This window comes from Bufo bufo, chromosome 4 (assembly GCF_905171765.1).
Source record: "Bufo bufo chromosome 4, aBufBuf1.1, whole genome shotgun sequence".
Lineage (NCBI taxonomy): Eukaryota > Metazoa > Chordata > Amphibia > Anura > Bufonidae > Bufo > Bufo bufo.
The window spans coordinates 11,782,276-11,797,040 of NC_053392.1; the positions used below are offsets into that span (position 1 = coordinate 11,782,276).

At 47.2% G+C, this 14,765-nt stretch overlaps 2 protein-coding genes across 2 annotated transcripts in view; one reads left to right on the forward strand and one right to left on the reverse strand.

Moving 5' to 3' along the window:
• Positions 1-14,765, forward strand: part of LOC120998306 (oocyte zinc finger protein XlCOF7.1-like) — a 1,981,422-nt gene that overhangs the window by 849,804 nt on the left and 1,116,853 nt on the right. The window lies entirely within an intron of this gene.
• On the reverse strand, positions 1,953-14,540 carry LOC120997439 (gastrula zinc finger protein XlCGF26.1-like). Its single transcript, XM_040427516.1, has 2 exons — positions 14,497-14,540; positions 1,953-3,769 (listed from the first exon to the last, which is right to left on the reverse strand). The coding sequence occupies exon 2, from the start codon at positions 3,735-3,737 to the stop codon at positions 1,953-1,955; it is 1,785 nt and encodes a 594-aa protein (XP_040283450.1). The 5' UTR covers positions 3,738-3,769; positions 14,497-14,540.

Here is a 14,765-nt window from a genome sequence, read left to right on the forward strand (position 1 = left end):
TTCCTGCCTCTTAGTGCACCCTTGTTGTATATTGCTGGTTGCTTGTTTCATTATATTATATAATACTCTTTTCTTATTTCAATTGAGCATCTCTAAGGTGGTTATTTATCTCCTGTTTTTACAGCTCTTGATATTTATTGAATACTAAAAGCATTTCTTTTAAATGTCCTCAGCTGGATCTGGTGATAGAGAAGTTTCCACCACGTGCAAACATTTAAACTGCAGAGATTGTGACATCCCCCTTCTAGACAAATATGATTGTGGCCCCATGCACATGACTGTGTGACTACCATGCCTGTTTTGCGACTTCAATGGGTTAATGATCCGTATGTTGAGGAAAAAGTTAGGACAAATCCTATCTTTTGCGGCATGGCTGCACGGACCTGGAAGGTCACAGAAGGGCTACTATTTGGTTCCCACTCCATGCAACAAAAGATAAGCTATGTTCTATCTTTGGCAATATCTTGTAAATCACAGATCCATTGAAGTCAATGGGCCTTCAAAGCAATGCGGGGTGCATACAGATAGTGCCTGTGTTTTGAAAATCCATGGTTTGTGGATATTCCGTCAGATGGGGAGTTTCAGAGATAGATCATATGGCCACAAGGTTCAATGTCAAGCTTGAGACATTATGCTCCCTATATCAGGAGGACAATCTGCTCTGTCCATTCAGTGGAGGTTCAGGCTGGCCTACATAGTCTCTCCTGTTGATGAAAACTAGGCAAGATCTAGCCACAGTAATAGCCGTCATATTGTTCTGGCTGAAGAAGTCATGGTTTCCCCTACTCATTCAGAAGAGCTGAGTGGAATATTGGAGACTTCTTTCAGGTCAGAACCTGGTATCTTAGGGTACTGAGCATTGCCCAGATTTCTAGAAATTCAACTTGCAGGCCTGGAGGTTGACCAGGGCTTTCAGCTGCACTTATGAACACCTAATGCTAGTCTACAGCAGATTCTACCAAGAAGCCATATGCTAGAATCAAAATGAAATGGCTACACATTTGTAATAAAACCAATTGAAAAAATGATTTTTAGCCTAAAATTAGTAAAATCGTAAAGAAATTGCCTTGAAACAATCTGGGAAATAAAGCAGTACAAAATAGTGGATATTGTTTAAATGTTTTATTTTTTTTTAAATTTAAAGTAGAATACAATGGATGGTCGCATTGAGTTACGAGAAGATAATTTGATTAGTTCTTATGTTTTTAATGTTATGTGAGGGGCTGTATAACTTCATTTGTTGACATAGTGGGAAGAGTGGACTTTCCTTTTTGCCTTCTAAGCACCTCTTCCCCACAAAACAAGGGTAGTCCTATTCCGGCCACCTCTCGGCATGTTTGCCATGCTGCCGCTGGAACTCCGGCCCGCCCCCATTATAGCGGTAGTCCGGGGGCACGTGTGCACTAGCAGCAGCACGGATCCGACAGGCTGTTTACCCGCCGAAACAGCCTGCCGGAGTTCCTTGCCACTAGTGTGAAAGTAGCCTTAGTTCTTAAGTCTGACTTTTGCTCTATAGAAATATGAAATACATTTTTCTGTATTATTCTCTTCTATTTCCTTTCTTTTGTATTACACAACCTAATGATTATACAACTGTTTAAGTCTTTGGTTTGTGTTGCTGCACCTAATTTATAAAGTGTCTCTCAGATTTTTTAAATTACTACGCAAGTGCGATGTGGTTTAGCTACTGTTAGTGAGAATTTTCCAGGGGGTTGCCTGCGGTGGAGATAAGACTAGTAGCACATCATAACTGAGACATAACACTGTTCTAATCTCTAATCCCGATCTACTTTTCACTCCACTTTTGAAAGTGCCAAAACTCATCAAATATTGCAAAATTCAACCTAAAAATCACAAAATCTTTCCCACTTGCAACATTTTTACGCCACAAAACTGATAGAGCAGATTTCACAGTTTCTTATCTGTGTGAATTCTCTGATGTGTTTCAAAATTTAATGTCCTTGAAAAACATTTTCCACAGACAAAAATGGCTTCTCTGCTATGTGAATTCTCTGATGTCTAACAAGATATGATTTGTCTGTAAAAGATTTCTGACATTCTGAACATGGATATGGCCTCTCTCCTGTATGAATTCTCTGATGTGTAACAAGATTAGATTTTTTGATGAAACATTTCCCACATTCTGAACATGAATACGGCTTCTCTCCTGTGTGAATTCTCTTATGTAAAACAAGATTTGATTTTCTGATGAAACATTTCCCACATTCTGAACATGAATATTGCTTCTCTTCAGTATGAATTTTCTGATGTATAACAAGGTTTGATTTATTTGTAAAACATTTCCCACATAGTGAACATAAATATGGCTTCTCTCCTGTATGAATTCTCTGATGTGTAAGAAGATTTGATTTTTTGATAAAATATTTCCCACATTCCGAACATGAATACGGCTTCTCTCCTGTGTGAATTCTCTTATGTGTAACAAGATTTGATTTTCTGATGAAAGATTTCCCACATTCTGAACATGAATATTGCTTCTCTTCAGTATGAATTTTCTGATGTATAACAAGGTTTGATTTATTTGTAAAACATTTCCCACACAGTAAACATAAATATGGCTTCTCTCCTGTGTGACTTCTCTGATGAACTTGGAGGTGGGCTTTAGAAACTAAACACTTCCCACATTCTGAACACGTAAATTGTTTCTCTCCTGTGTGACTACTCTGATGAACTTTGAGGGTGGCTTTAGAAAAAAAACACTTTTCACATTCTGTACATGAAAATGGTTTCTCTCCTGTGTGAATTCTCTGATGTGTCGTAAGATTTGATTTTTTGATAAAACATTTCCCACATTCTGAACATGAAAATGGCTTCTCTCCTGTGTGACTTCTTTGATGTGTAACAAGAGTTGCATTTTTGCTAAAACATTTCCCGCATTCTGAACATGAATATGGCTTCTCTCCTGTGTGAATTCTTTGATGTGTAACAAGATTTGATTTTCTGATGAAACATTTCCCACATTCTGAACAGGAATATGGATTTTCTCCTGTGTGAATTCTTTGATGTTTAACAAGACCAGATTTATTTGTAAAACATTTCCCACATTCTGAACATAAATATGGCTTCTCTCCTGTGTGATGTCGCTGATGATTAGCAAGACCTGATTGATCTGTAAAACATTTTCCACATTCAGAACATGAATATGGCCTCTCCCCTGTGTGAATTCTCTGATGTGTAATAAGATGTGCTTTTCTGTTAAAACATTTCCCACATTCTGAACATGAATAAGGCTTCTCTCCTGTGTGACGTCTCTGATGTTTATTAAGATCTGATTTATTTGTAAAACACTTCCCACATTCTGAACACGAATATGGTTTCTCACCTGTGTGATTTCTTTCATGAACCTTGAGTATGTCTTTAGAACTAAAACATTTCCCACATTCTGAACATGAATACGGCTTCTCTCCTGTGTGACTTCTCTCATGCTTAACAAGTTGTGATTTATATATAAAACATTTCCCACATTCTGGACATAAATATAATTTCTCTCTTCTGTGAACTCTTCTGTGTGTAGAATGTTTTGCATATTCCCCACACTGAAAACCATCTTTCTTCTTGGTACTTGGGGTAACAATATTTGATTGGTCAGGAGAAGGTTCTTCATGATTAGGGGGATTATATGATAGATCTGCACTGTGAAGTCCTGGATGGACATTACGAGAAATTGAAGAGCGCTGCATGATATCATTTTCTCCTTTATGATCTAGAGATAACATGAAGTTTTGATCAAAATTCTTACTGGGATTTCCTGTTAGAAGTAAAAAAAATTATTTAATGAGTTTTTTGTTCAAACCATTATGTAGGTAAATCTATAACCTTCCTATTAGGGATGAGCGAACCCGAACTGTATAGTTCGGGTTCGTACCGAATTTTGGGGTGTCCGTGACACGGACCCGAACGCGAACATTTTCGTAAAAGTTTGGGTTCGGTGTTCGGCGCTTTCTTGGCGCTTTTTGAAAGGCTGCAAAGCAGCCAATCAACAAGCGTCATACTACTTGCCCCAAGAGGCCATCACAGCCTTGCCTACTATTGGCATGGCTGTGATTGGCCAGTGCAGCATGTGACCCAGCCTCTATATAAGCTTGGGTCACGTAGCGCTGCACATCACTCTGCTGATTCAAGCATAGGGAGAGGTTGCAGCTGCGACGTTAGGGCGAGATTAGGCAGATTAACTCCTCCAAAAGACTTCATTCTGTGATCGATCTGCAGCTGTGGATCATTGAAGTGCTAATATCGACTTGCTCACCTTTTTGAGGCTGCCCAGAGCGTTTTTAGAACACTTTTTTCTGGGGTGATCGGCGGCCATTTTGTGACTTGTGGTGCGCCAGCACAAGCTATCACCAAGTGTATTTAACCATCAATAGTGTGGTTATTTTGTGCTATATCCTACATCAGCTGCAGGCTGAGCCTGTGTCACCGAAGTGCATTTAACCATCAACAGTCTGGTTATTTTTTGGCCATATACTACATCAGCTGCAGGCTGAGCCTGTGTCACCGAAGTGCATTTAACCATCAACAGTCTGGTTATTTTTTGGCCATATACTACATCTGGTGCAGGCTGAGCCTGTGTCACCCAAGTGCATTTAACCATCAATAGTGTGGTTATTTTCTGGCCATATACTACATCAGGGGCAAGTTGAGCCTGTCACCCAGCGCCTAAAAAATAGACCTGACATTTCTATTCAACCAAATTTGTACTGTTTTAGCTGGTCAAGTTATTTGTAGTGACCGTAAAAGCACACTTTTTGTTCTGGGTTGAAAAACTATTCCCAAATTTGCCATTCTCAAAATAACTAGTTTCTGCTATATGAGGCCTACTTGAAATCTATCCCAAAAAGGATATCTTACATTGAAGGTGCTGATAGTGTCATTCAGAAAAACCTAAGACACACGCTACCGTGCAGATAGAAGTCTAATTCTGTGATTAAACCTATACCTGTCACACAGCGCAAAAAAAAAAACAGGCCTCACATTTCTATTCAACCAAATCTGTACTGTTTTAGCTGGTCAAGTTATTTGTAGTGACCGTAAAAGCACACTTTTTGTTCTGGGTTGAAAAACTATTCCCAAATTTGCCATTCTCAAAATTGTGGTGAACGGGAACAATGAGGAAAACATCTAATAAGGGACGCGGACGTGGACATGGTCGTGGTGGTGTTAGTGGACCCTCTGGTGCTGGGAGAGGACGTGGCCGTTCTGCCACAGCCACACGTCCTAGTGAACCAACTACCTCAGGTCCCAGTAGCCAGCAGAATTTACAGCGATATTTGGTGGGGCCCAATGCCGTTCTAAGGATGGTAAGGCCTGAGCAGGTACAGGCATTAGTCAATTGGGTGGCCGACAGTGGATCCAGCACGTTCACATTATCTCCCACCCAGTCTTCTGCAGAAAGCGCACAGATGGCGCATGAAAACCAAGCCCATCGGTCTGTCACATCACCCCCATGCATATCAGGGAAACTGTCTGAGCCTCAAGTTATGCAGCAGTCTCTTATGCTGTTTGAAGACTCTGCTGCCAGGGTTTCCCAAGGGCATCCACCTAGCCCTTCCCCAGGGGTGGAAGAGATAGAATGCACTAACGCACAACCACTTATTTTTCCTGATGATGAGGACATGGGAATACCACCTCAGCACGTCTCTGATGATGACAAAACACAGGTGCCAACTGCTGCGTCTTTCTGCAGTGTGCAGACTGAACAGGAGGTCAGGGGTCAAGACTGGGTGGAAGACGATGCAGGGGACGATGAGGTCCTAGACCCCACATGGAATGAAGGTCGTGCCACTGACTTTCACAGTTCGGAGGAAGAGGCAGTGGTGAGACCGAGCCAACAGCGTAGCAAAAGAGGGAGCAGTGGGCAAAATCAGAACACCCGCCGCCAAGAGACTCCGCCTGCTACTGACCGCCGCCATCTGGGACCGAGCACCCCAAAGGCAGCTTCAAGGAGTTCCCTGGCATGGCACTTCTTCAAACAATGTGCTGACGACAAGACCCGAGTGGTTTGCACGCTGTGCCATCAGAGCCTGAAGCGAGGCATTAACGTTCTGAACCTTAGCACAACCTGCATGACCAGGCACCTGCATGCAAAGCATGAACTGCAGTGGAGTAAACACCTTAAAAACAAGGAAGTCACTCAGGCTCCCCCTGCTACCTCTTCTGCTGCTGCCGCCTCGGCCTCTTATGCTGCTGCCGCCGCCTCGGCCTCTTCTGCTGCTGCCGCCGCCTCGGCCTCTTCTGCTGCTGCTGCCTCGGCCTCTTCCTCTGCCTCTGGAGGAACGTTGGCACCTGCCGCCCAGCAAACATGGGATGTACCACCAACACCACCACCTGCGTCACCAAGCATCTCAACCATGTCACACGGCAGCGTTCAGCTCTCCATCTCACAAACATTTGAGAGAAAGCGTAAATTCCCACCTAGCCACCCTCGATCCCTGGCCCTGAATGCCAGCATTTCTAAACTACTGGCCTATGAAATGCTGTCATTTAGGCTGGTGGACACACACAGCTTCAAACAGCTCATGTCGCTTGCTGTCCCACAGTATGTTGTTCCCAGCCGCCACTACTTCTCCAAGAGAGCCGTGCCTTCCCTGCACAAACAAGTGTCCGATAAAATCAAGTGTGCACTGCGCAACGCCATCTGTGGCAAGGTCCACCTAACCACAGATACGTGGACCAGTAAGCACGGCCAGGGACGCTATATCTCCCTAACTGCACACTGGGTAAATGTAGTGGCGGCTGGGCCCCAGGCGGAGAGCTCTTTGGCGCACGTCCTTCCGCCGCCAAGGATCGCAGGGCAACATTCTTTGCCTCCTGTCTCCTCTTCCTCCTACTCAGCTTCCTCCTCCTCTTCTTCCACCTGCTCATCCAGTCAGCCACACACCTTCACCACCAACTTCAGCACAGCCCGGGGTAAACGTCAGCAGGCCGTTCTGAAACTCATATGTTTGGGGGACAGGCCCCACACCGCACAGGAGTTGTGGGGGGGTATAGAACAACAGACCGATGAGTGGTTGCTGCCGGTGAGCCTCAAGCCCGGCCTGGTGGTGTGCGATAATGGGCGAAATCTCGTTGCAGCTCTGGGACTAGCCGGTTTGACGCACATCCCTTGCCTGGCGCATGTGCTGAATTTGGTGGTGCAGAAGTTCATTCGCAACTACCCCGACATGTCAGAGCTTCTGCATAAAGTGCGGGCCGTCTATGCGCACTTCCGGCGTTCACATCCTGCCGCTGCTCGCCTGTCTGCGCTACAGCGTAACTTCGGCCGTCCCGCTCACCACCTCATATGCGACGTACCCACCAGGTGGAACTCCACTTTGCATATGCTGGACAGACTGTGCGAGCAGCAGCAGGCCAGAGTGGAGTTTCAGCTGCAGCACGCACGGGTCAGTCACACTGCGGATCAGACACACTTCACCACCAATGACTGGGCCTCCATGCGAGACCTGTGTGCCCTGTTGCGTTGTTTCGAGTACTCCACCAACATGGCCAGTGGCGATGACGCCGTTATCAGCGTTACAATACCACTTCTATGTCTCCTTGAGAAAACACTTAGGGCGATGATGGAAGAGGAGGTGGCCCAGGAGGAAGAGGAGGAAGAGGGGTCATTTTTAGCACTTTCAGGCCAGTCTCTTCAAAGTGACTCAGAGGGAGGTTTTTTGCAACACCAGAGGCCAGGTACAAATGTGGCCAGCCAGGGCCCACTACTGGAGGGCGAGGAGGACGAGGATGAAGCATGTTCACAGCGGGGTGGCACCCAAAGCAGCTCGGGCCCATCACTGGTGCGTGGCTGGGGGGAAACACAGGACGATGACGATACGCCTCCCACAGAGGACAGCTTGTCCTTACCTCTGGGCAGCCTGGCACACCTGAGCGACTACATGCTGCAGTGCCTGCGCAACGACAGCAGAGTTGCCCACATTTTAACGTGTGCGGACTACTGGGTTGCCACCCTGCTGGATCCCCGGTACAAAGACAATGTGCCCACCTTACTTCCTACACTGGAGCGTGATAGGAAGATGCGCGAGTACAAGCGCACGTTGGTAGACGCGCTACTGAGAGCATTCCCAAATGTCACAGGGGAACCAGTGGAAGCCCAAGGCGAAGGCAGAGGAGGAGCAAGAGGTCGCCAACGCAGCTGAGGGCAGGGTTAGCATGGCAGAGATGTGGAAAAGTTTTGTCAACACGCCACAGCTAACTGCACCACCACCTGATACGGAACGTGTTAGCAGGAGGCAACATTTCACTAACATGGTGGAACAGTACCTGTGCACACCCCTCCACGTACTGACTGATGGTTCGGCCCCATTCAACTTCTGGGTCTCCAAATTGTCCACGTGGCCAGAGCTAGCCTTTTATGCCTTGGAGGTGCTGGCCTGCCCGGCGGCCAGCATTTTGTCTGAACGTGTATTCAGCACGGCAGGGGGCGTCATTACAGACAAACGCAGCCGCCTGTCTACAGCCAATGTGGACAAGCTGACGTTCATAAAAATAAACCAGGCATGGATCCCACAGGACCTGTCCATCCCTTGTGCAGATTAGATATTAACTACCTCCCCTTAACAATATATTATTCTACTCCAGAGCACTTCCTCATTCAATACTATTTTTAATTTCATTTTACCATTATATTGCGGGGCAACCCAAAGTTGAATGAACCTCTCCTCTGTCTGGGTGCCGGGGCCTAAATGTGTGACAGTGGCCTGTTCCAGTGGTGGGTGACGTGAAGCCTGATTCTCTGCTATGACATGAAGACTGATTCTGCGCTGACATAAGGCCAGATTCTCTGTTACGGGACCTCTCTCCTCTGCCTGGGTGCCTGGGCCTAATTGTGTGACAGTGGCCTGTTCCAGTGGTGGGTGACGTGATGCCTGATTCTCTGCTATGACATGAAGACTGATTCTGCGCTGACATCAGGCCAGATTCTCTGTTACGGGACCTCTCTCCTCTGCCTGGGTGCCTGGGCCTAAATGTGTGACAGTAGCCTGTTCCAGTGGTGGGTGACGTGAAGCCTGATTCTCTGCTATGACATGAAGACAGATTCTGTGCTGACATAAGGCCAGATTCTCTGTTACGGGACCTCTCTCCTCTGCCTGGGTGCCTGGGCCTAAATGTGTGACAGTGGCCTGTTCCAGTGGTGGGTGACGTGAAGCCTGATTCTCTGCTATGACATGAAGACAGATTCTGTGCTGACATAAGGCCAGATTCTCTGTTACGGGACCTCTCTCCTCTGCCTGGGTGCCTGGGCCTAAATGTGTGACAGTAGCCTGTTCCAGTGGTGGGTGACGTGAAGCCTGATTCTCTGCTATGACATGAAGACTGATTCTGCGCTGACATCAGGCCAGATTCTCTGTTACGGGACCGCTCTCCTCTGTCTGGGTGCCGGGGCCTAAATATGTGACAGTGGCCTGTTCCAGTGGTGGGTTACTTGAAGCCTGATTCTCTGCTATGTCATGAAGACAGATTCTGTGCTGACATAAGGCCAGATTCTCTGTTACGGGACCTCTCTCCTCTGCCTGGGCCTAAATGTGTGACAGTGGCCTGTTCCAGTGGTGGGTGACGTGAAGCCTGATTCTCGGCTATGACATGAAGACAGATTCTGTGCTGACATAAGGCCAGATTCTCTGTTACGGGACCTCTCTCCTCTGCCTGGGTGCCTGGGCCTAATTGTGTGACAGTGGCCTGTTCCAGTGGTGGGTGACGTGATGCCTGATTCTCTGCTATGACATGAAGACTGATTCTGCGCTGACATCAGGCCAGATTCTCTGTTACGGGACCTCTCTCCTCTGCCTGGGTGCCTGGGCCTAAATGTGTGACAGTAGCCTGTTCCAGTGGTGGGTGACGTGAAGCCTGATTCTCTGCTATGACATGAAGACAGATTCTGTGCTGACATAAGGCCAGATTCTCTGTTACGGGACCTCTCTCCTCTGCCTGGGTGCCTGGGCCTAAATGTGTGACAGTGGCCTGTTCCAGTGGTGGGTGACGTGAAGCCTGATTCTCTGCTATGACATGAAGACAGATTCTGTGCTGACATAAGGCCAGATTCTCTGTTACGGGACCTCTCTCCTCTGCCTGGGTGCCTGGGCCTAAATGTGTGACAGTAGCCTGTTCCAGTGGTGGGTGACGTGAAGCCTGATTCTCTGCTATGACATGAAGACTGATTCTGCGCTGACATCAGGCCAGATTCTCTGTTACGGGACCGCTCTCCTCTGTCTGGGTGCCGGGGCCTAAATATGTGACAGTGGCCTGTTCCAGTGGTGGGTTACTTGAAGCCTGATTCTCTGCTATGTCATGAAGACAGATTCTGTGCTGACATAAGGCCAGATTCTCTGTTACGGGACCTCTCTCCTCTGCCTGGGCCTAAATGTGTGACAGTGGCCTGTTCCAGTGGTGGGTGACGTGAAGCCTGATTCTCGGCTATGACATGAAGACAGATTCTGTGCTGACATAAGGCCAGATTCTCTGTTACGGGACCTCTCTCCTCTGCCTGGGTGCCTGGGCCTAAATGTGTGACAGTGGCCTGTTCCAGTGGTGGGTGACGTGAAGCTTGATTCTCTGCTATGACATGAAGACAGATTCTGTGCTGACATAAGGCCAGATTCTCTGTTACGGGACGGCTCTCCTCTGTCTGGGTGCCGGGGCCTAAATATGTGACAGTGGCCTGTTCCAGTGGTGGGTGACGTGAAGCCTGATTCTCTGCTATGACATGAAGACAGATTCTGTGCTGACATAAGGCCAGATTCTCTGTTACGGGACCTCTCTCCTCTGCCTGGGTGCCTAGGCCTAAATGTGTGACAGTGGCCTGTTCCAGTGGTGGGTGACGTGAAGCCTGATTCTCTGCTATGACATGAAGACAGATTCTGTGCTGACATAAGGCCAGATTCTCTGTTACGGGACCTCTCTCCTCTGTCTGGGTGCCTGGGCCTAAATATGTGACAGTGGCCTGTTCCAGTGGTGGGTGACGTGAAGCCTGATTCTCTGCTATGACATGAAGACAGATTCTGTGCTGACATAAGGCCAGATTCTCTGTTACGGGACCTCTCTCCTCTGCCTGGGTGCCTGGGCCTAAATGTGTGACAGTGGCCTGTTCCAGTGGTGGGTGACGTGAAGCCTGATTCTCTGCTATGACATGAATACAGATTCTGCGCTGACATAAGGCCAGATTCTCTGTTACGGGACCGCTCTCCTCTGTCTGGGTGCCGGGGCCTAAATATGTGACAGTGGCCTGTTCCAGTGGTGGGTGACGTGAAGCCTGATTCTCTGCTATGACATGAAGACAGATTCTGTGCTGACATAAGGCCAGATTCTCTGTTACGGGACCTATCTCCTCTGCCTGGGTGCCTGGGCCTAAATGTGTGACAGTGGCCTGTTCCAGTGGTGGGTGACGTGAAGCCTGATTCTCTGCTATGACATGAAGACAGATTCTGTGCTGACATAAGGCCAGATTCTCTGTTACGGGACCTCTCTCCTCTGCCTGGGTCTAAATGTGTGACAGTGGCCTGTTCCAGTGGTGGGTGACGTGAAGCCTGATTCTCTGCTATGACATGAAGACTGATTCTGTGCTGACATAAGGCCAGATTCTCTGTTACGGGACCTCTCTCCTCTGTCTGGGTGCCGGGGCCTAAATGTGTGACAGTGGCCTGTTCCAGTGGTGGGTGACGTGAAGCCTGATTCTCTGCTATGACATGAAGACAGATTCTGCGCTGACATAAGGCCAGATTCTCTGTTACGGGACCTCTCTCCTATGCCTGGGTGCCTGGGCCTAAATATGTGACAGTGGCCTGTTCCAGTGGTGGGTGACGTGAAGCCTGATTCTCTGCTATGACATGAAGACAGATTCTGTGCTGACATCAGGCCAGATTCTCTGTTACGGGACCTCTCTCCTCTGCCTGGGTGCCTGGACCTAAATATGTGACAGTGGCCTGTTCCAGTGGTGGGTGACGTGAAGCCTGCCTCTCTGCTATGACATGAAGACTGATTCTGCGCTGACATAAGGCCAGATTCTCTGTTACGGGACCTCTCTCCTCTGTCTGGGTGCCGGGGCCTAAATGTGTGACAGTGGCCTGTTCCAGTGGTGGGTGACGTGAAGCCTGATTCTCTGCTATGACATGAATACAGATTCTGCGCTGACATAAGGCCAGATTCTCTGTTACGGGACCTCTCTCCTCTGCCTGGGTGCCTGGGCCTAAATATGTGACAGTGGCCTGTTCCAGTGGTGGGTGACGTGAAGCCTGATTCTCTGCTATGACATGAAGACAGATTCTGCACTGACATAAGGCCAGATTCTCTGTTACGGGACCTCTCTCCTCTGTCTGGGTGCCGGGGCCTAAATATGTGACAGTGACCTGTTCCAGTGGTGGGTTACGTGAAGCCTGATTCTCTGCTATGACATGAAGACTGATTCTGCGCTGACATGAAGCCAGATTCTCTGCTATGGCATGAAGAGACTGATTCTCTGCTGACATGAAGCCAGATTCTTTGCTATGGCATGAAGAGACTGATTCTCTGCTGATGTGAAGCCAGATTCTCTGCTATGGGACCTGTGTCCAATTGATATTGGTTCATTTTTATTTTTTTAATTTTTATTTTAATTCATTTCCCTATCCACATTTGTTTGCAGGGGATTTACCTACATGTTGCTGCCTTTTGCAGCCCTCTAGCTCTTTCCTGGGCTGTTTTACAGCCTTTTTAGTGCCCAAAAGTTCGGGTCCCCATTGACTTCAATGGGGTTCGGGACGAAGTTCGGGTCGGGTTCGGATCCCGAACCCGAACATTTCCGGGAAGTTCGGCCGAACTTTTCGAACCCGAACATCCAGGTGTTCGCTCAACTCTACTTCCTATTCATCTGGAAACACACAGATGGTTTTAGTTTCAGTTTTTAAGCCAAAATCAGAAGTAGATAAAGCAGGAAGAAGTACGAGTCCTTTTGTTGTATTTCCCATTTAATTTGAAACTAATCTTGGCTTTAGCTAAAAAAAAAACTGCATTAAAACCTGCCTGTGTGACTCCAGGCTTTAAATCTTTGGATAACACTTTATTATGGATGAATGATGAAGTCCAGGCTTCTGCTCTACACTGATCACTTTTGCCCATCCAGACTGACAGTTCTTTAAACCCATCTCCACCCTTCCTCAACGTTTATTCATTCTAAGTTTTCTCTGTCCGCATCTACTCCCCTTCTAACTTCCAAGTGGTTGTCATCTACCTTCCACCAGGCACTGCTACTGCCTTTTTCGACCATTTCAATATCTGGCTCCTACACTTCCTCTCAGCCAGCCTCCTCACCATCATTATGGGGGATTTTAACATCCCTATTGACACATACCACTCAGCTGCCTCCAAACTCCTATCTCTTCCTTCCTTCTTTGGCCTCACACAGTGGTCCTCCACTGCAACCCACAGAGATGGACACACATAAGACTTTGTTTTCATCTGCCTCTGCTCTTATTTAATCTCTTAAACTCTCTTCTATGACCACAATCTTCTTACATTCTCAACTACTCTCTCTTCAACTGCCCCTCCAGTCCATAAACTAGCACACCCTTGTAGAAACCTCAAACCATTGTCCACCACATCTTCCCTTCATGATGCTGACACAGCCGCTGCTTTCTCCAACACCACAATTACTTTAGCTCTTAAATCAGTTGTCCCTCTTTAACATAGCAGAACCCAGAAGATCAATCGACAACCCTGGCACACTCACCAGACAAAAAACTGAGACAAGCTTCCAGAGTGGCAGAACAACGCTGGAAGAAAACCCGTCTGCAAGGAGGACTTTACCCCATACAAACAAGCTGTCCTAGACTTCAGGTCTGCACTCGCCTGTTCTAAACAGGACTACTTCACTAATCTTATATCATCTCTTTCCTGCAACCTCAAACAATTGTTTGATAACTTCACTCTCTTCTCCGTCCCCCAGTGCCCCTCCTCATGGTTTGGCCAAAGACATCTGTCACCAGTTTATGCCATCCATAGGAGATAAAACTGATGACAGACACCTCGTAAAGGGAATCTGTCACCAGTTTTATGTTGTCCTCGCTAAGGGCAACATAAACTAATGACAGATCTCCTTAGCAAACTGCTGGGGCATTATCTTTAATTGCCTACTTACTGCTGATTCATATGAAAAAAAAAAAAAAAAAACGTCAATCAGAGGTAAGTGGGCGAGGAGAACCGTGAGCTCATGAATACGGGGACTCATTGGCATCTGCTGGAGCTGCTAGAACCAGTAACAACTAGTGGTAAATGTGTTCATTAATTTCTAGGAGGAATAACAGAGAAACAGCCTAACATATAGTTCTAAATAAAGTTGTTCCAGAACAGTTTCATGAACGATTCTGTTTCAGATTGTAGGTCCTCTGTAAGCCTACACTGTACATATCACAGGGGTCACTGCCCGGAGTGCTACTTTACTGCAGCTCTAAGGTGGAGCCTCACCTGAAGAAACCTCCCAATTACCTTCCTCCATTCATTACCCCATACCTGTGGTCACATGGACTGGAATGTCCTCCTCCACCTCAGTGTTACAGGGGTGATCGCCCATCATCCGCTCTTCTTCATTCTCCACTTTAATATCAGTCACATCTTCCCCCTGATTTGTCATCTGTAACAATTCAGGACAATACAGCAGACAGGTGGGAAATCTAACAGATCCACATAAGAGACCCCCACCATCTATGACCCCTCTATGACTGCAGGACCCCCCTATATATATGTGTATAGGGCTCAGCTCCATCTACCTGATGGTTCTC

What these genes read in the sequence shown, in the direction of transcription:
- LOC120997439 (XM_040427516.1), bottom strand. Translation starts at nt 3,737, where the DNA reads ATGTTATCTCTAGATCATAAAGGAGAAAATGATATCATGCAGCGCTCT.